This window comes from Arvicola amphibius, chromosome 15 (genome assembly GCF_903992535.2).
Source record: "Arvicola amphibius chromosome 15, mArvAmp1.2, whole genome shotgun sequence".
In the NCBI taxonomy this organism is placed as follows: domain Eukaryota; kingdom Metazoa; phylum Chordata; class Mammalia; order Rodentia; family Cricetidae; genus Arvicola; species Arvicola amphibius.
Genome location: NC_052061.1, coordinates 20,411,993 through 20,433,918, shown reverse-complemented (window position 1 = coordinate 20,433,918; position 21,926 = coordinate 20,411,993). Strand labels below are relative to the sequence as shown.

General features: G+C 41.4%; 1 protein-coding gene across 2 annotated transcripts in view; it reads right to left on the bottom strand.

Annotated features, from left to right (window-relative positions):
* Inpp4b (inositol polyphosphate-4-phosphatase type II B) overlaps nucleotides 1-21,926 on the bottom strand; it is a 400,041-nt gene that overhangs the window by 329,791 nt on the left and 48,324 nt on the right. For both annotated transcript variants that reach the window (XM_038312818.1, XM_038312820.1), the window contains exons 4-5: nucleotides 21,462-21,580; nucleotides 19,034-19,150 (exon numbers count right to left, since the gene is read on the bottom strand). In XM_038312818.1, coding sequence (XP_038168746.1) covers nucleotides 19,034-19,150; nucleotides 21,462-21,580 — 236 coding nt within the window. The remainder of the gene's footprint in view (nucleotides 1-19,033; nucleotides 19,151-21,461; nucleotides 21,581-21,926) is intronic.

Sequence of the window (21,926 nt, the reverse complement as noted above, 5' to 3'; positions counted from 1 at the left end):
AGCTTTCTCCTCTCTCTCTCTCTCTCTCTCTCTCTCTCTCTCTCTCTCTCTCTCTCTCTCTCTCTCTCTCTCTCTCTCTCTCTCCTCTCTCTCTCTCCCCCCCAGGGGGAGCCAGTGAGCTCAGTATGGGGCCAGAAGCAACAACCCTCTACCACCCCCTTCTTGATGCCTCCTCACAGAACCTCCTAATTGTTTGCTTAGATTTGCACACTATGAACCAAGAATTCAGCTTCTGCTTCACCTACCAAATACACAAATGTAGGTGTACACACACGTAAGGGCTTCTGGACATGAAACAGAAACAGTTTTAAATTGAGCCGTCTCTTTTCTCCCAATAGCTGCTGACTCTCACCAGGACCGTTCTGCATGTCTGTCTCTGGTGTGGCATAGTGAACGGAGGCTAACTGAAGGGCCAAGGCCCACGTGTGCCATGATTTCTATCTCTGCATCTGCATCTAACAGATTGGTGCCCTTTCTTGGAGTCAAAGTTGAGACTATGAACAGAATTAGCAACTTTTGACCTTTTAAAGTTCTGAAAACCTGAGACAGTTAAGTCTCAAATACTTAGAGATAAACATATTTTTTTGTGAAACGATTGGAGTTGTTCTCATTGAGGCTTAAAATATATAAGGAAAAACACCTGCGTGGGAAAATCAGCACATACATGCACAATGAGTTGGATTAGCATTGTGCTTACTGTCAGAGTAGAAGAGACCAGAGCCCAGGCTCTGGTGCTGAGCAGCTCTTCCAGACCTTAGCTAGCTTCATGATGCTGGGGCGGGTTATTTATTTCCCCACGCTCATATAGAAAATGAAAATGGGCCAAAGGTGTCTCTCCCCTACTAAGACATTATGAAGGTTAAGTGAACAAATGTGCCAGAGAACACCAGATGACTTGATATCCCATCATGCCTCTGTTTAATGGTCTGTGATGGAGCACAGTGTATGGAAGGTTTGCTGTTATGGTGATCAGCACGAGGATGATTACATATTTAAATATACATTGCTGGGCATGGCAGGAAATGCCTGTAGTTCCAGCTACATGTGAGGCTGAAGTTGAAGTTAAAGGGAGGCTTCCTTCCTTAAACTCATGAGTTTGAAACTAGCTTAGAAAATGTACTGAGAACTGAGATCGAAAGAAACGATAACACATGAACTCAGACACACCAGACAAAGAGTCGCTGTCTTTGCTCATGTTCCTGAGTAAGAAGTTCTCTGTGGTTAGTGCTAAAACAAGCAAAAATGAAACAAAAACCGCTCTAACATTGATTATACAATGAAGGTACAAACAAAGATTGCAGACTGAGAGGCTTAGTAAAATGGCTGGGGTTAAAGACGCTTTCTGCCAAGCTGGACGCTCTTTGCTTAACCCGGAACAACATGATGAAAGGTGAGAACCAAGCCTGGAAAGTTGTCCTCTGACCTCGACATGTGCCACGATGAACACTTGTCCTGCCCTATTCGAATATGCAAATGCAATAATTGTTTTGCTTACAGAATAGACAGCCTCCCGGGAAAGCAGCAGCGATTGTATATCAGACACAGAGGAAGAGGTTTTGCAGGGATGATCTCATTTCATCCTTACAAAAGTATCCAGCTATCCCTCCTTTTTCTGATTCGGAAAAGGAAATCTAGAGTCATTAAGTAACTGGTCCATGCTCACAGATTCAAACAGCAGAGCCTGATTATAAACCCCAAAGCAAGGCTTACTAGTAACATCAGGCCATCGTTTGCCGCAATGATGCGTTCTCATGCTAACGGTAACTTTTGTGAAGGCTCTGGATTTACCAGGGAACCTCAACTAAGTGAATATTTTCAAAGACATGAAATATAGAAATTGATCTGTAATAAAACAGAAAGCTTTCCACACTGCAGTGCGACCGAGTTAGTTCAAACAAATGGTGCCTATCCCACTGCCGAGTGCCATTTCTTTCATGTTTTTATCCTGTTTACTTGGTATCCTTGTTTTTCCCAAACTCGTCAGAAAAAAACTTTGTTGATGATGCTGTAACTAGGAAAAGATAGCTAGACAGCACAGGTCTCCTTTTGTCTGCAGACGCCATAGTGACACTCTTCATGAAGAGCAATCCCCCTCCAAAGGCATCATGGGAAATAGTTTTCCCACTTAGTATTCGAACGACCCAGACCCTAGGTAGGGATACTGTTATTTTTCACTTGGAAATTGACCCAAAGAATGAACTGGAACATAAATAATGCTGCATGAGAAAGTTTGCAAGTTGAGGTTTACAAAGTAAAATTTGATTAATTCTTCTAAAACATTTACTCAGAGATGCTAGCGATGCCTTCTGGAATCCTATGGCTCACAATTCCAAGATTTACGGGAACTCAGCCGAGTTGCTCCAGTGGCCTAAGACACAGGAACAGATGTGATCAACACAGACTAAGGTGACTGTCTCCACACGCTCACCCGCCCGCACCCAGTCCTTCCAGCTCTGCTTCCCATTCAGCCTCGATGCTTTCTTCACGCTCTTTAATCTCTCAGCTGTTCTATTCTATTATTATTAATCTCTGATACATTGCTTCCCAACCGCTGTTTTCCCTCCTCTCCTCCCAGCTCTCCCAGTCACCCACCCACTCACCCACATTTTTCTTTTCTGTTTCCCTTCAAAAAAAAGAGCAAGGGACAGAAGCCGGACATGGCATAACAAGATGCAATACTTGGCACAAACCATCAAATCAAGGCTGGACGAGACAATCAGTATAGTCTCAGCTACTCCTTAAGGATTTCCCAAGAGGTCAGGGACCTAACCACTAGATTCTGTGTTTTTCTCTTCCCGAATCTCTGCAGACCTGGCAGTCTGTCCCTTTCTCTCCATCCTAAAGTTCTCTTCTACTTTGGTTTCCACCTGTGCTACTTGTATTTCTTATCATGTTTCCTCATTTGCAGCGGAGCTTGACGGCCCCTAAGTCCCAGCACGTTACCAGGCTTTATTCTACATTTCAACTGCTTTCTCAATCTACTCTTTTTCTTTTTGAAAAGTCTTTCATTTTCCATGAGTCACTTCTGTAAGTCTGCTCCCTTATCTTTATTTTTTACTTAATCCAAAAATCTTTCCACTTGCCCCATTTTAATACACCCAAGTTCAAAGGGGAAAGAACAGACACATGGGCACAGTCCTGGTCAAGGAGACTCAAGCAAGGGTGGAGAGAGTTGATGTGTGTGGTAGAGGTCGAGTGGGTGAAATCCTTTCTTTGTGACCTCCTAAGTTAGATAAGCAAACACACAACCCTAGGTGTGCAGCACCTGCCTTGCAACAACCGACCGTGCAAGGGGAAGGAAGGGGGACTAGAGGTTAAGGAGATGGAGGAGAGACTGGGAAGAGGATTCTAGACCTCTGATGCTAATATCATACACAGCAGAAACACATCAGCAATGGCCACATGTGACCTTTGCTGTGTGTGTGTGTGTGTGTGTGTGTGTGTGTGTGTGTGTGTGTGAAGGGTAGAGTCCTAATCACTTATGCAACTGCTGGACAGGTGTTTCTAGAAAACAAGGCCAGTCTTGTTGCTGTCTCTTCATTCTCTGTGTCTGCTTAAGGGTTTTCCCACATGGATTTTTCCATCTGTACCAAATTAATCATAATGAAAATCAATTTGATAGAAAGGAGCCAATATATGTGGCATCTTTATACTTAATACAAAGCAGCATTGTATATAGAATAATAAAGGAACTTACAAACTGTGATGCAGCTAAACCCTAATGCAGAAATACAGCCTCTAGGAAGCCCCTCCAAGGACGTGGAATTGGACTGTGTAACTCTTGGCCCACATTTCCCTGATTTTATCCTGGCATCGGCTCCCTGGGATAAGATCTCTTGATCACTTGACAACACGTCTGAGGTTCTCTCACATGTCGTTTAGCTCATCTATACCTAAGCCTCGCTTCTGTCACTCAGCCGACCATAGGTGGGCATCACTGATACTAAGTGGGTGGGCATCACTGATACTAAGTGGGTGGGCATCATTGATACTAAGTGGGTGGGCATCGCTGATACCAAGCTGCTTCGCTGTCCTTGCTACACAGTGACATAAGGCAGGTTTATCACAATGGAAATGAGTGGTCAATGGCTAACCAGGGCAGTAAGCATATGCACTGAGATCTACTGGCTTCTGGAGAATCCAGCATTGTCCAAGGCATTAGAATAAAGATCCTCAGAATCTTCAAATACGGAGACCCCCCCTTTCTGCATCAGGAGGCTCAGCATAGAGGCAGCTCCTGTCTATGTACACAGGATTGATTATCCCTAACAACGAACAAATTGAAAGCCACCTTCAAAGTGAAAGACCAGTAAGATCGGGTACACTTTAACCCTGTTGCTGAGACACTTCCTGTTGCTAGGTGCGTTCATCTTCAGAATCGAACTCCGACCGTGATTACTTATAACTCTGAGCAAATCAAATTTGGTTTTCAGCTCTACGGATTGAAACAATAGGGATACCGTGGGAATCAAATGTGATATTGTTATGTACAAATTATTTCTAATCTGTCGTGTTCTGTATCAATTATTTGATCTTTACTTTTTGTTAAGCTCCAAACAGAATTAAGGGTGAAGTAACTATATAGCTGTAAAATAATTTACCTTCCCCTTTAATCTACCACTTTAATTACTACCACTTGTACACTGTCCAATCTGTTATTAATAATAGCACTTATGCCTGCCTTTTAATGGTCTTTGATGCTTCTGGCTGTCTAACTGGTTAATCTGTAGGGGTGCAGAAGGGGAAGGGCAGACTTTATGGATATTTGGGAGATGGTGATGTTCTCAGATGTTGCTCCCTATAATCTAATATAGTTAGCCATTCTTGAAATTCCAGAGGCTGAGCTATAGAAGAACCGTTCAGCTAATCTTTCCCTTTCTCACACTGCTTTTAAAGAAGAGGAAGCAAGGTCAAAGAACCCTGTAATGACCTTTGATTTCGTGGCATATGAATGATATCTCAGATATGAAACTGAATGGTGACTGGACAGAAAGATGGACAGGATGACTTTCTTGTCAGTACAGCAAGTATGAAAAGAATTTGTTTGTCTCTCATTCTTTCTCAAAAGTCATTTCAGGAGATAGACCATAGACACACTGTGCATTATAATGGGACAGAAATGAGAACACAGAATCAAGATGGCTTGGTCCCAGTGGCAGGAACGTGCGAGCAGGACTGTGTTCAGTCTTCACACTTTACAGTTTTCCCCCCTTTCTGAAACAGCAGGACTTGGGGAACGATTGTCGCCATATCAAAAGGCAGAGTATAGGAACAATTTTTTTTTTTAAGAAATAGAAAAATGGGGTTTTGTTCATTATTCTTCACATGTGTGAAAGCACCCTTGCCCTGGATCATCATACAGACCTGGTCAAACACCCAGCTAAACACCCAGACCTGGAGCATCTTGTAGGACTAGCCAACAAGAACAAGAGCCCTGGGTCATCTTACAGATCTGGACCAGCCACAGGTCACTCAACAAGAACAAGAGCCCTGGGTCATCTTACAGACCTGGACCAGCTACAGGTCACCCAACAAGAGCACAGATGAGATACCAGACTGGAAGGTACACAGCGAAGACAGTCAACTTGCTGTGTCTGGCACCAGCAAGTCTTCTCTTAGACACAGACGGTGTCATTAAAAAAATAAACTTCTGAGTGCAAAACATGTAACAGATGTGGCCAGTGTTGGCATCCCCACTGCATCCTGATCTCCTAAAGCAGCTCTGTAGGAGTTTTACATTTTTCCCGTTCATTGTCAGAGCAGGTATTGGAGCCTCCACTACAGAACAGCAGGCGCTGAGATCCCCCATCCACCCAGCCTGTAGCAGATCTAAGCCCAAAGCCACTGGTGCCTTTCTGGTTGTAAAGGAATCAATGGGGGAGAAAGCGGTGTATCTTCTACCCAACTGGGACATGTTCTTGGTACAGCTTTTTGCTATGTATCTCCTTTCTCTCTACACTGTTCAGACCTTTGTTCTTGCAGCCCCTGGTGGGGTTTCAAATACTTCTTAATATAATCATCCATTTCAGTTTGGGATCATCTTTCCTCTGATGCCTTCTTAGGTTGCCAGGAGAAGCAGCTGTGTAACCCTCTGTATGCTGAAGGCAGCAGCAGAGGGAGGCAGTGATGCTCTAACAGGCATCCTCGGACTGTGGCCTACATTAGTTGGAAAGGTTCTTTGTACAGACACAGAACATTGTTATTCTCTCACTACCACTTCCTAGCACATATTGGCCCTTTTTCAGGAATAAACGAACTTGAGCCTTGGATTTAAATTTAAAGCTGTACCCAACACCACACACACACACACACACACACACACACACACACACACACACACACATATTCAAATCATAAATGTTAGTGTATAGATTCATACCTAAAATTTGTGTCCATATGAACCAAAACTACAGACTAGAGTTTCTGAGATAAGGCCTTAGGTTGTTTGTTGCTCTGAGGCCTGAGAAAGCAGCCCTATAAATTCTACTCCTTCTCAGCTCAAATCTGAGAATGACAAGCAAGTGTACCAGCTTAAACAATTTCTTTAATCCTAAGCAGAAACAAAATGAGGCTATAGTTGAATATAATGTGCTTATCAATAGTTTCTTCAAAAACTCAACTGACAATATAAAAAAATCAATATACCATATAAAAATAATAAGTTACGTGTCTCATTAGATAAATTCCTAAGTCACCTTCCAAAAGCAAATCTTCATCAGGGTTCAAAACTATGCAACAGTTAGTATGCAAGACTAATGTCTGTGCATACCCACACACTGAATTCTCTAGGACGTGGTACAAGAAGCCACCGCCATCACAGCATCACCTTAAAGACAGTTTGACTTAACACATGATACTCACACAACCGAGATCATGACAAGGTGAGAACAAAATCTTTGTGATGTGGGAACAGATGCCCCTTTACGCTCATGGCCATCACCTTTTCTTGATCTACATATGACCTTTCCATTCATTGAAACATAATTTTCACCTCAATTTAACCTAACCTGGCTATAATTATCATTCCATTCAAAGGACTCCAAGAGCAGCCTATGTTTCTTTAGACTTTCCTTTTGTTCCCACTGTGCTGTGTATATAAACTTTCGTTAATTAAAAGCTATTCCTAGCCAGAGCAGCGAAAGCTTTTGAATAACTAACTGCTGCTCCTTTCAAAACAGACGAAATATTTTGGCAGTGTATCACATTTCAGTTTTGCAAAACCAAGCATTAGAAGGAATCTAATACAAGACACATGTCCCACTGCCCACACTCAGGCCTTCTAAGTGTTCACCAACCATCAAACAGCATGCTTACCAAACATCCGCCCACAGAGACAGCTGTGCCCAAAGGGTTGCAGTGTAGACAGATACAGCTCTGACGGCTAGGCAGACAATAAGGAGCTAATCCACCAGGCATGTGTCAACAGCTGAAGAAACCTTGAAGATAAGAGGAGCAGGCCAAAAGTCCAGAGTAGAGGAAAAATAACAGGGACTGGAAGCGAGCTCTTCAGTTCAGGGCTCCTGCTTCACTCACAGACCTCACAGGTTGGTCAGGCATCAGATGATTTAATTAGCAGGTAAATGATGTGAGATCCACTCTGAATCATGAATGAATCATAGTTTACTGACTCTACTAGCACAAGGAGGCTTCGTGATCGCTGACAGCCAAGGAGAACTTCCTCCTACTTAGTTCAGAGAGTCTTCCTCTGCTTCAGGAAGTATGTGTGTGTGTGTGTGTGTGTGTGTGTGTGTTTGTGTGTGTGTGTGTGAGAGAGAGAGAGAGAGACAGAGAGACAGAGAGAGACAGAGAGAGAGAGAGAGCACATGTGTGTGCGCGCCCACGTGTGCATGGCAGGGGCCTGCCATTCTCGTCCTTCTCTACACTGACCAGCGTTGGGGTATTTTCAGTGACAGATTATGGTGTACTTGGACTGTGGCTGATGGCGTGTCTGCTTATCTTCACAGGCCCACACGTGCTCACAAACTCCACTCGTTCAAAGTGGGCCCTTCTCTGTGTGCGACTGGGGTGGGGGTTCTGCCATGACAGCCTTAATTATGGAAACCTCAGAATATGAGAATAGCTTTCTTCACAGGACAATGGAAAAGACACCCTTCTTTATAAGCAATTTCATTTATTTGCTTTTGTTTTAAGTAAGGATATCTACTACCATGATTGTCTTACTCTGCTTTTATTATATTTCATATTCTTTTTCCCTCATTTTTTAAATTTACTTCCTTTCCTCCATTCTACCTATGGTATGGGTTCTCCTATATCTTTCTACACAGTCATAGCTGTCACATACAATTACACATATATACGTAGTCACTTTTTATTATTAGCTATTTTAAAGGAAATGATAGCCAGGTATGGCGACTCACATCAGTAAACCTAAAACTTCGGAAGTGGAGACATGGGGATCAGGAATTTGAGGCTAGTGTTAGCTACATGGAAAATTTAAGGCCAGCCCTGCACTACTTTAGAATCTGCCTCAGAAAATAATACTGTTATTTAAATGGGGCTTCTAATGGCTTCTGCAGCATCTTAATCCCAGAAAGTCTTTCAGGCGCCTGTCCTTCCGCAGCTCTAACACACGCCCTCCATCCTTCCTTCACAAAGGTATCATGATGTCCTGTCAGGTGGTTGTGCCTCAGTTTCCCCACAGTTCCCCACGACTGTGAGGAGCTAGATTCATCACAGCATTTGCATTACAAGCATTTGCATTTGCTCTGAAGTCTTGGAATTTTGATTCGATGGGCTTGATAGTAAGAAATAATATGGTTGAAGCAACTACACGCGAGCTTTTTATTTTAAAGGACACCATAGATTACTTTTGGAAGATGAAAAACACATTCCATCAACATTTTATATGGACACAGTTTTGTTGCAGCCCTCCCAAAGCCAGCCTGCAAAGCTTTTCAGTGTTAGAACACACTGGCCGTGTACTTCTCCAAGTCTGTGTGTCTCACCAAAGACTATGGGAGTACTTTCCCGATCTGTTTCTCCGAAGACTGTCTCATTAATTCTTTGTCCAATTTTTACTAAATTTTTCACACAGCAATTTTCATATAATAGAGATTAAGCTCTTAGCTTCAAACTGCAATAATCCTCCATATCTATTTCTATCTCTCTTTTTATGCCATATAGTCTTACATATAAATCTTAAATGAGCATCAGGTTATGAGCAGCCATACATGTGCTCAGGAAATCTCCCTTGCCCCCGACTTCTGACACCACTCTCCTCCAGCGTCTTTTCGTGCTCACTCAGCCCATTGAAAAGTATTTCTCAATGGAACATGGTGATGGCATGATTTTCTTCCGGATGTACAATTACCATATCATCTTATTTCGGGAAATTGTCCATCATTTGCCTGCAGAGTCAAAGCTGTCCCGACCATATTACATTGTCATGTGACCTGTAGTCAGTTTCCAGATCTAATAGGCCTCTCTTCTCTGTTTCTAGATTTCTGGAACATCACCCAGATTTAATTGCCCTCTCTTTATGTTATGTTTGGATACCTGTACAGGTAGGTGTTATTATTATGTTATGTTTAAAACATAACATAGGTTTTAAATACATGATAACATTATGTTATCATTATGTTATTTCCCCTATAAACTTAAAAATTTATCTAATACTTAATATCCCTTCCCACAAAAAGGAACTTTTGAGAATTCTTTAAAAACTACAGTGAATCTGTAAGTTGAACTTAAACAGCTTCTATTTGGTTTCATGTTCAAGCATAGTCATATTCCTCGATTTATAAAGACTGCATTGAATATTTCTCCACAGGATATCCTATTTTAACTAATTAATGCTATTCAAGAAGAAGCTACAAGTTTAAAATTGTCCATGTAGTGGTTTGAATGAGAATAGCCCCCATAGACTCACATGTTTGAATGCTTAGTCACCAGGGAGTGTGACTGTTTGGGAGGGATTGGGAGGCATGGCCTTATTGGAGGAGGTGTATCACTCCCCAGTCTCTGTGTTTTGAGGTTTCAAAAATCCATCCAGGCCCAGTCTCTTTTCCTCTCCCTCCCAGTCCTCCTCCCTTTCCTCTTCCTCCTACCTCTCTCTGTCTCTCTCTGCCTGCTGAATGTGGATCCGGATGTAAGTCTCAGCTGCTGCTCTAACGCCATGCCTGTCTGCTTCCCACCATGAGTGTGGACTATCCATCTGAAACTGTAATCACCCCCAATTAAATGCTTTCTTTTACAAGAATCACCGTAGGCGTGCTGTTTCTTCACATCAATAGAACAGTAACTAAGACCGCCCATCACCAACAAATTATAGGCAACTTACCTAAATAAAAACCACATAAATGGTTTTTATTTATTACCAATAATTGGTCTTTATTTATTAAAGTCTTTTGAAGCTTCTTGGATTTCTATCAGATTAGTAGAGAAGGGTTTGCCCCTGCCTTCATACATACAAGGAATTTCTTCATTGCTCATACTTTCCAGTAAATGCTTGATAATGTTAACTATAGCAGCCAGCCTCGTATTGAGTGGATTTCCCTAATTATTTAAAAGATTTATTAGACCTTACTGGTAAATGGTTTGGTTATGTGCTATAACCCATTTATCTGATTAGCAAAGACACATCATTAAATGTCTCATTTCACCAAATGTTCTCCTTCAGTTATTAACAACATGGGCCAAATTGACAGAGGAGGTGACATTGAGTTGCTCTAGTTTTCCTAAGATAAGTTCACTTGGTTCAAGCAGATGCTTTCTTACATAGGTCTACTGTGGTATATACTAGCCAATTTATAATTTTATGCCTCTATTTTAGTTGAAGTTTGGTGATAGGCTTAGAAACATCCATCAGGTTTTGGCATTCAGCTTGACTAGCATTCACAAGTAGACTTGGGAACTGTTCTATTTTACCGTGGTGCTGTTTATGTACCAGCGATTTCTTGAACAGTGTAGTAACCACTGGGCTTGTTTGAAAGAATACCTCATACCGGGGTATGTAGCTAAGTGGGAGAGTGTTTGCCTAACTTGGTGTGACCTTGTGTGACCTTAGGCATCCTTACCCCTTCAAAAAGAAAGAAAGAAAGAGTAAGGGAAGTGTGGTTATAACTCAAAGCTTGCCCTGACATCCTACTTCCTTGTGATGAGAGATCAGAAATATTTCTAAGGTCTCGTGTAGGCTCTCTTCAAAACTGGCATGTGAAGTATGCACGATTCGACTCTAAGGACAGACAGGCTCTGTCTCTGAGACTCCTGCAGCACCCTCAGCCTTCCTAACACTCTTTCATAATGATTAAATGCAACAATAAAAAATGCTCGCTACTCAAAAGTAGACAACGGTGAACAATTAAAACAACAGCCATTGCTGAATGCTGTGTGAACGTAGGGCAATGGTAGATGCAGTTTGGACAATGCTCCCTTCCTCAAGTGATCAATACCAATAAATGGGTCACCTTTTCAAAACACAACAGGAAGTCACCTCACCTCACCTAAGTGAAACACAGTGAAGTGATGCCAGGTGCTGGAACTTTCCAAGTTTCCCTCGGCCAGTTGGACAGTAGTAGGGCTCACATACTTTGTTTTCAGATCGTTAGTTTTCCATTGTGAAGAGCCAGCCTTGCTCTATGCAGGTAACATCCATCTTACTGGGCGAAATGACAATATATTCAATCGATATCATTCCTTCTATTGTGGAAATCCAAAAGAGACACAAAAGCAGAATTAGAAACTAACAAAACCCTTCAAGAGATGATCTGGAATGGCACTGTGAGAGAGGTGGGAGTCACAGAGAGGACAGGAATAGGAGAGGGACCGTGAAGTCATTACAGAGCAACTCAGAACAGGATGCACTTGACACGTGCACTGTGGAGAGGGGCACAAAGACAGAGGTGGGAATGCAGAGGTGGAGAAAGGTCAAGGCGTAAATGCGGATGAGAGACTCTCCCCTTGATGACACTAAGACGCAACACGTATTACAAAAGCCTTTCAGAAAACCCAGGATCACATCCAACAAAATAGAATCGCAGTCTAGGGATTACTAGACTCTTCTGCCAAAGCATTAAACATGAATATAATACAGCAATTGTAGTTATTCGTATCAACTCAGTGAAATCAAAATTTCCAAGAGTTATTAGCACATCAGGGTCACTGTGGTGCTAGACATAATAGCAGTCAGGGAGAAACAGCCCATATTTATCAGCAAATGGATAAAGACACGGTGATCAATACATGTGGCAGAACATTATTTAACCTTAAGAAACAGGAAACTCCACCCTAGGAGACATGGATGAACCTTAAGAACATTACGTTAAGTGATAGGTGCCCATTACCTATGGACAAACACTGTGCCTCTACTGTCTGAGGAGTTTAGGGCTGGCAAGCTCTCACTACCAGGGGAATTAACTGCGGTGCAGAGGACAAGGGCTGCAATGATCAAGGACCTGCTAATGCCTGGCTTAACGTTTCATTTCTTCATGATGAACAGTTTCTAGAGATTGTGTACACATTGGGACTACAGTTTAAAGTGTCATGTTATGTAGTCTTGTTAAAAGGGAGGTCTTCAGTGCTCTTATTACAATTTCCAAAAGGAAACACTAAACTTGAACTGAAAGAATAATAATCTCAGCTTTAAATTATAAGTACATCCTAAAGACATTGTCAGGCCGTAGACTGAAAATAACATGGACTGAAATTCACCAAGAGCATGTGTCTACACAGTATACAAAGAACTCTCAGAAAGAATAACGAAAGCAAACTTTGAAAAAGCAGAAGGCTTGTAAACTTCAGTAGTAAAGATGTCCAATTAGCATAAAGATTTAAATATAACCAGCCATCCGGAAATGCAACTGATGAACTCCTACTAAATGAAAGAACCAGCAATGTCAGGTAGCAAGGAGCAACTGTGGCCTGGGACACAGTTTGATTGTTTTAGGAATAGTAAACATGAATCTGCCCTACCATTTAACAATTATGTTCCTCAGTGTATATATCCAAGAGAATAAAAGCACAAACATCTGATGTTTCATTCATCGTTGTCAAATACTAGGAACAACCTAAATGTCTATCAATAAAGAGATGATGAACAAATTGGGGCCTGTCACAGAAGCATGCAATTCAGCAAGAACAAAGATGGCTATTGATTCACACAGCAAATGAATGAATCTGAACTTTATGCTGAGCAAAATTCATCAGTCATAGATGAAACATTCCATACTATTTCAATCATAAACATTTTAAGAAATAAATGTCATGCCAATATGAGACAGTGGTTGTCTGAGCTTGCATAGGATGTCAGCTGCAAAAAGGCACAAGGGAATTTTCTGGAATAAGTGGAATGGTTTCTATCCTATCTTAGGTAGAAATTACATGGGCATATGTAGCTAATAAACTCATCATTTTATACCCACCCATAATATTATATGTAAAGCCTACGGTAATTTAAAATAAGCACCCCATTTCTGAATGCATGACAGTTTTCATCAGGCTTTTGGGAAGCGAGCTCATTTAGAAAGAGTAGCAAGCCTTGAAGCCTGTGAACCCCTTCTGTGTGGATCTCTAGCCCCATTATAAACCATGCCTTCCCAAAGCCAAGCCTGAGAGAAGGGGCATGTTGTCAGGCCCACAGAGAACACAGAACAAACAGAAAAACAAGGTCAAGAGGAAAAGACGAAAGTTTAGCCATAAACTTAGAAATTTCACAAATAGTCTTACCCACTATGTTTTACTTTCCTTTATGAATAGTTGTATATATTATAATATTGCATATGCATAAACATATACATATATGAATTTGCCCTATCATCTCACAGTATATATTCAAGATAATAAAAGCACAGATATCTGATGTTTTATTCACTGTTGTCAAATAGTAGGAACAAATAAATGTCTATCAAATATATATATGAACATATTTGATATTTATATATATATGAACATAATTATTATAAGTGCTTAAAACTTGGGTTATATATTTTCCCTATCTGTGAACACTGATTTTTTTTAAAATAATAAGCGTTTAAGTTCTATGATAAGAGTGTTCTTAACACATCTGTTGAAATGGAAATGTACCGTGGAGGGGGAATGAAGGAGAGCTTACCATCGATGCCTGTAACACAGCACTATAGCTGAGCCTGGAGAGCTGAAAGCTTTTTAACATGGCCTGTACTTCTCCAGACACCAGCTGCATCTTCAAGGTGAGCACAGTGATAGCACACTTAAAGGACTGTCGTGACAACGAAAGGGAGCATGCATGGAGCGCGCAGAAGAGTTTCAGTGGCCGACAGTCTCAGCTGCCTTCTGTTTCCCTCCGCATCTTGACTTTCCCTGACACCAGGGTCTGTGTCTTAACTAGTTAGACTGAATGTTCGGAGAGGGCCAGTGCAAAGACCACAGATGAGAGGACCGAGTCCTTTTATCTAGCGATAGATCTGTACTAACTGTATCCACCTGGGGCAGAGAACACGGGAAGCAATACATTTACCGGCACTGTGGTTGGTGCTGTTGATGTTCTGTAAGGCTTTAGTGGACAGTTAGAGCAGTAACTGGCAGTTTTTAAATTGAGGTAGGCTATATCTCCTAACCATAGGATTGTCTAGTGTCCACTACACATCAGATTCTCTTATGAACTAATTCAGTTGTAGATAGAGCAAAGAATTATTTACCTCCAGAACAAAAAGCAGGTCAGTGAATACTTCTGCAAAATAGGGTAGAAATTCACATTTCAACCACAGGTAGAAGCAATGCTCTGATCTAATCATACGCTGGCTGGTGGGACAGCCTTCCTCAGCAGAGCAGAAGAAACTTCATACAGTGCCTTCCAACACCCCAGCTTGCATGAGAAAGAAGAGAAACCACTTTTGATACTGATATTCTTTGCCACAAGTTTCTCCTTGCTCAGAAGTTTCCACAGTAACATGGAAGACCCGCCTTCCCTGCTTGTCCCTGTGGCTGATTATTGTAAATAACATTCTGAAAAAATATATTTGTTTAAATTTCAGGTCCCAGGAGATTTTATACCTAGCCCATGCATTTCTCTTTCAGGCATTAAATCCCTACCAAGCAGCAGGATATTTGAACAGCCCATTCAGAGAATATATATTATCATAATGAGGGAAGAACCACAATATTATAAAGTCTTGATAATGATCCTGACAGTTCCTGTCGCCCTCCTCAACTCACAGCCCAACAGTCTCCATCTAGCTGTCCCAGCAGGCAGTGCCGTACAGGGCACTATGAACGAGGTGAAGGAGGGACAGTCACTCTGAAGCAACAGTCAGACATCTCACGTGTGTTATGAAGATTAATTGCATTTCTGCGGGAGTCACTGAGGTAATGAATCTTAGGTCAAGTTGATCAGAAGAATGTAAGAATATCTAGGTAAGAGTATGCATTGCAAGAACACACAGAGGAGAATATCACCTTTTCTCTCTAATAGCATCTAACAGAAGTATGTCTGCAAGTTAGCATAAAGTAGGGAGCTGCCACATTTATCCGACTGGTTAGCTCTGAGCCAGGATAAACTCCCGAGAAAGACACAAGCAACCAAGTCTTCGGCTTCAGCCCACTAGAGGACTCAGCCAAATGAACTGAGAAGACCTGACTATTCCAGGTCTAATATGATTAAAGGCTTGCTGAAATCAAATAGTTAACATGCTTTAAAATATATGTATATAATCACCAATCTCCCAAAACATACACAAATTCAGTCTCCTTCCTTTTGGTTTAGAAATATTGGGATCTAAAGCACTTAGGTTGTTAAGCACGTAAAGGCTCTAATATAGCCCACTTACTTCCTCTCCCCACCCCAAAGGGAACCTCAAGAGATGGTGGGAAGAGATGCAATGTTGCATGTATCTCTGGGAATGATTAGCATATTAATGAACTGTGTTTCTATTCACACTTCCATCACCAGGAAGGAACAGGTTATGCTTTAGTTGACAGAGTTTGGTGAATGACAGCCAGCTGCATCTCTTAGTATGTTCAAGTTTCTCACATTTTATTCTACAGCCAGAGTTTCCAGTTCACCCAATATGCTAACATGAGAACACTGCCAGTCAAAGAAGAAAGTCGTTAAAGGAATCCACGGAATGAGTTTTCAGAACAAAGCAAACAGATTGTACAATGGATGAGTAAGAGAGCTGTTTCCCCGTGAAGGATTAATAAATGCATGCATTTTAAGTAGAGTGGATTGTAGAAGATTAAGACACTTTGGGTGGTTAATATTGTGTTAAGTTTTCAGTGTGAACTATATACCACATGTTCATGTGTGTGAATACCCTGCTCCAGTTAGTAACATAGCTCTTGGGGATTGTGGAACATTTTGGACATGTACTCCAGGCATAGACCACTAGAAGTGTAGGAATAGGTCTTTGGGGATTATAACCCAGTACTACTACTTCAGTTCTCTCTCTCTCTCTCTCTCTCTCTCTCTCTCTCTCTCTCTCTCTCTCTCTCTCTCTCTCTCTCTCTCTCTCTCTCTTCCTCCCTCCATTTCCCTCCCTCCCCCTTCTCTCTCCATTTCCCTCCCTCCCCCTCTCTTTCTCTCTTCCTCTCTCCGTTTATCTCCCTCCCTCCCCCTCTCTCTTTCTCTCTCTTTCTCTCTCTCCTGATCTGCCAAGATATAAAAAGCCATGTTGTAGATTCCTGCCACCCTGGACCAAGCTGCTCGTCACTAAGGCTCTGGTTTCCCTGGTCTGATGGGCAGAATGCCCGATCAGTGAGGAGTATATCTTTCTTCCCTTACGTTGCTTCCATGAGATATTTTGCCATCGAGACAACAAAAGTAGCTAAGAAACCTCTGGTATTTCTAAAATTTAGCAACCATAACTCTTGGGGACGAACCTAAATTTCTGAAGCATAATATTCCTAAAACTCTACCCTGCTCACAATCTCTGTCCTTTCTGTTTGTACTTGGGAATTGCTGCAGCACTGACTTTAATTATGTGTGTGATGACGTAAAGCTAACTGTTTCTGCTCCTCTTCCTTGTCCTTCACCACATCCTCAGATCATTATTTCCCGGTACAGGTGCAATATGGATGCCCACCTTCCATCAGAACCAGCTCCCCTCTCACTCCTCACTGGGTGATTTTCTACCCACTTCTTTCTCTCATCTTGTAGACGTTTGTGGAGACAAGGAAGAAGTTGGGGACTTTGTGCATAACCCATCAGGCCTCATTCAATCTCCATTTTCTTGTGTTATTCCAAAATGAAGAAAAGAAAAGCAAAAATATAACTCCCAAGAAAATAGAAAGGAAAAAAATGTGCCTAAATTCTTGCATCTGTTTTAGAATACAAATAGTGGAGAAGAAAGGTAGGAAAGATTGTAAGACTTAGAATACCAGAAACTCAGCTATGAAAGTCTCCCCTAGGGCTCTAGAAAAGACCTGAAGGCAGCAATGGTCAGTTAAACATGGAGGTGGGGAGATTTTAAAGCAGTTCATGCCTAGATAAAGAACTATAGGCAACTAATAACTTCTGAGAGAAAGAGAATTAGCCTCTCCCAGGAAGCCCCTCCCTTACTGGCCATTCAATACAGAGTGGTCAGCCCTAAAGTCAGATACACATAAACAGCAGTTGAATTAGAATTCTCTTTCAATTACAAAAAAAGTTGGTTTTTTTTTGTTTGTTTTTTGTTTTTTGTTTTTTTTTGAAAAGAGAAAAGCTACTAAATACAGAAAATGATTTTGTTGATTTTGTTTATTAGACTTTTATTTGGCTTTTACCTGTTATGAGGAACTATTATTCAAAATGATGACTACAATACTTGTAATTACTAATTGTTCATGTCTCTGTATATGCCGGACCCTAAACAGTTTCCACACATTTACTCATTTTCTCCTTATACCAATGCCTCAAGGAGGAGCAGATATAGAAAATAAGCTCTCTTAAACTCAAGGCTGGTAGGTGAAATAAATCCAGAATCCTGGGCAAGCAACTCTCTTCTTTAATGACTGTAGCAGACTGCTGTGGCCATTTCTATCCCATGAATATGCTTACATTTAATGGGGCATTTATTCCATAATTTATAAGAAATGAATCTTTTTGGTTTGATGTATATAAACATACATAAATCTCTTTAATATATGTTTCCTCTACTAAATAACCTTACCAGTACATGTGAGCTCCTTCTACTACACTGTATAGAGTTATTATGGCCAAAGTAAGGCGCAGTCGGAATACACTTCAGCCCTTGAGTGATTCTTCAAGCCCATTCTCCCCCTTTGGTTTCAACCAGAGCCCTCCTTGGAACTTTCTGGTCCAAGTGCCATTGAAACTCTTCCATGCCTCTTGCTTCATTTTTGAGTATTAAAATCCCATCATTATGCTGCCTTAAAAACCCATAGACCTTCATACTATCACAGATACTTGAAGGGGAAGGCCAGCTTCCCTGTCTCGGTATCCACCAGCAGCTTCAGGATCTGGTCAGGAGTTATAAGTCACATGTTCATGGACTGTATCAGGACACCTAAATGCCTAACCAGGCAGAGGACTCATTCGACAAGAAAATCAAACTGGATAGGAATCTTGAGTATCTAGGACAAAAGGCTGTTCAGACTGTGCAAGTCCTTGGTGTAAAAGAACTGAGTAAGCCTCAGTTGAGTTTCCACGAACTCTTACATTGGGTAGTAACAACATCAGGAAAAAAATAGTTTCTCTAGACGCAGTATAAAAAGAAAAACAGCGAGAGTAGAGTACTGTCAATCGTCAGCTTTTGGCAGTTACAGTATCTTAAAAAGTGGACTATTATTTAAACTGTTCCTTCAACCACATTATCATCCGATCAGCTTAAAATTGCAGCAAATATATAAGCCGAGAGATCAAATCAGCCTTCTTAGGAAAGAGAGATAGGTCTGTTCAGCAAGTTTTTGTCCCTAGCTAATTGCCATGCTGGGGACAAGCCAAATGAGTTTGAACAACACACAGTAAAGTACAGCCACAAGACAAATATAAGTGCAGTCCAAACAGCCCTGTTTAAAAATGCTGGTAGCGTTCAAAGTCCAACAGCTTGGCAAAGTCTAAAACTCATCCTCTATTCCCAGAGAAAGAAGATCAAGTACTTACAGTGTCGTGAGACTTATCCTTGACATCATAGACTGTCAGTTTTATTCTAGTCTCTTCATAGATGGGGTACTCGGATGGGAATGTGACACCCGTCAAGAACAGTGGGTCTTTTGTTCCCTGAAACAGCATAAGCAGATAACTTGGATTCAGGAAGGCAGCAACTGTAGCTGGCAGCATGCAGGGACAAATGAGAACACAGAGAGTGTGTCTCTGCCTGCTTTTCTAGGAATAGTTCTGTGAAAAGAGAGATCTGAAGAGCCAAGTGTTGCTTGTGGGCCGTGAGCCCAGGGCCCCACTGTACTGATGGCTACTGAGTAGGTGAACTTGCATTTTTTTAAGTGACTAAGGACTTTAAAATAAACCCAGTTTTAAAAGTTGTAATCAGAACCTATCTTTAGGACAAGTTGCCAGCACATCTGAATACACACACACACACACACACACACACACACACACACATAAAATACTACATATATATTTATTATTGAAACAAATAATCTAAGATACCATCTCACCAAATTGAATGAAACTATTTTCTTCAATCATTGGTAAATGCTATGCTATCCTTTTAAAAATGTTTTTTTTTTCTTACTTTGCTTCAATAGAAAGCTATGCTCTATGAGTGTGTGATTGTTTTTAGATGTTTAATGGTGACTTTTCAGTCCACAAACAAACTTGAAAACTAGTGAGAAGTCTAAACATGATAGACTGGGGAAAAGCAATTATTGCTTGGAATGTGGTCACCAAGACATTCCAGGGCCTCAGAACCGCTGTTAGAAAGCTGGTCTCTAACACGACATTTTACACACGCGTGCGCAACCAAATATATTTGAAAATGTTTTTAAAAGTCTGTAAGCCAATAGTCTACTAAAACTTCTGAAAGCCTGTGGTACTAATTTACTCATCTTTTTATTCTTCAAAAGGCAAATGCTCTCTCTCTCTCTCTCTCTCTCTCTCTCTCTCTCTCTCTCTCTTTGTTTTTTGAGATAGGGTTTCTCTGTGTAGCTTTGAAGTGTATCCTGGAACTAGCTCTTGTAGACAAAGCTGGCTTCTAACTCAAAAAATGGTATTTTCTTGATCAGACATATTTGGAGACAGGCAGTAAATAAATCAGCTAAGAAAATTATGCATATTCTATATAAAAGTCAACATAATTTAGTTTTATAGTTATAATAATAGATTTCAAAATATGTGTGTTTTATCACAGGAGAATAAATGAGGGTAGTAGAACAAAATAATAAAAGCAAAACCAAGTTACTTTGAAATTTAACAATGTTTAAAAATAACCAAGTTATAATAATACTTGAGGTGTTTTCATTAAGAAAATGACTTTATCTACTTTTAATTGAACTATGGGCTAACTATACATTGTACTGGCTTTAGAACTTGAAGTCTCCAAAGGGCAGATTCAGGCCTGCGTGAAGGAGCAGACACAGGGTTACACACAGGATTTAGGCCATTCCCAGAATAGAAATGACTCTCCTGCAGTCTGAATCATTGGTTCCATCCACTGCTTTAAAGCAAACGGTGAGCAAAGCCGGCCAAGGCTAGAGCAGACTGCCTAAGTTCAGACAGAAACTCCACATTCAGAATAGTGGGGCTCACAAGTGGAAGAGAAATAAGAGAAACTGAAGGAGCTGCAGGGACACTCTCCAGAGTCCCAGATGTTCAGATAAGTATCTGTCACTCACTGATGTCCTGAAATGTGTCAGGAGAACAAAACCATCTAAAGCGAAACTTGTCCCGTTGAATGTGAGCCAGCACAATAATGAATTTCCCGATACCCGGTGAATGTTGCATTAGCAACAATAAACGTAAATAGGAAATCTCTCATCCCATGAGTAACATTTACACATTTTGCCCGGAAACATTATAGCTAATCAAGTTAATCACCTTCCTTTCTTTGGAAAACACTGTGCTTTGAAAGACACATAGTAGAGAATACCAAGTTTTCACTACTGGGCTGGAAAAACTGTAAAGAGCAAAATCCCCTTCACCTGTTTTTAAACTCTGTATGTTCAACTTTTTCCATCATTAAATGTGTTTGTTCTGTTTAAAATCAATGTAGACAGTGGATCATATATGTAGAGACACACAAATATTTAGGCGAGTATCCTGTTCTCTTGGAATTCGCAGTGGAAAGTTTTCTGTGGAAGAAAGCTAAAACCTTTCAAAGGAAAGTCAAATTCTTTCCCATCTGTTTATTCTGCATGTGCTTCAAAACCTCAGGTCTGTGTTCCTTAATGACAGACGAAAGCAACAGCAGGACCAGAGACCACAGGCTAACTTATGTCAGCTGTTCAGAGGGGCGGGAGAGAGGCAGTGGTGGGGGGGGGGGGAGGGAGCGGCATGCAGGATGCCCAGGGACAACAGCGCGCTGCGAGAGGGAGAGAGACGACAGGCGGAGAGAAACCCATGCCAGGCTCACCTCCACAATCTCCGTGCTGGAGTACCTCGTCAGGGTCTGCTCCACCGGATGGATGACCGAGATCTGCACTACTGTGTTCAGTTTCCGATCACAGACGGGCGCCACAAGATCCTTGCACGCTGGCAACAGCAGAAAAAGAAAGAAAGAGAAACACCTCACTCGATCTCTTAGGGCAAACTTCTGTCCAGAGCTGAAACAAACTTTGCCTAGTCGCCGAAGGAAATCTCCTGGTCCTCAGCTGGCTTTACAGAGGAAGTCTCTTGGAAGTACCTTACAGAAATAGGAAGTCACGTGCGGCCAAGCTGAATTGAGAGTTCATTTCCACTGGCCACATTTGCAGCACATGCAAGTCCCGAGTGCTCGGAGATCCCAGATCCAGCGTGTGAATATTTCGGCACACAGCTCCCGGACTGAGGGGACTCTGACTAGCCCTTAACCCCTGGGCTTTTCATTCACACTCCTGCG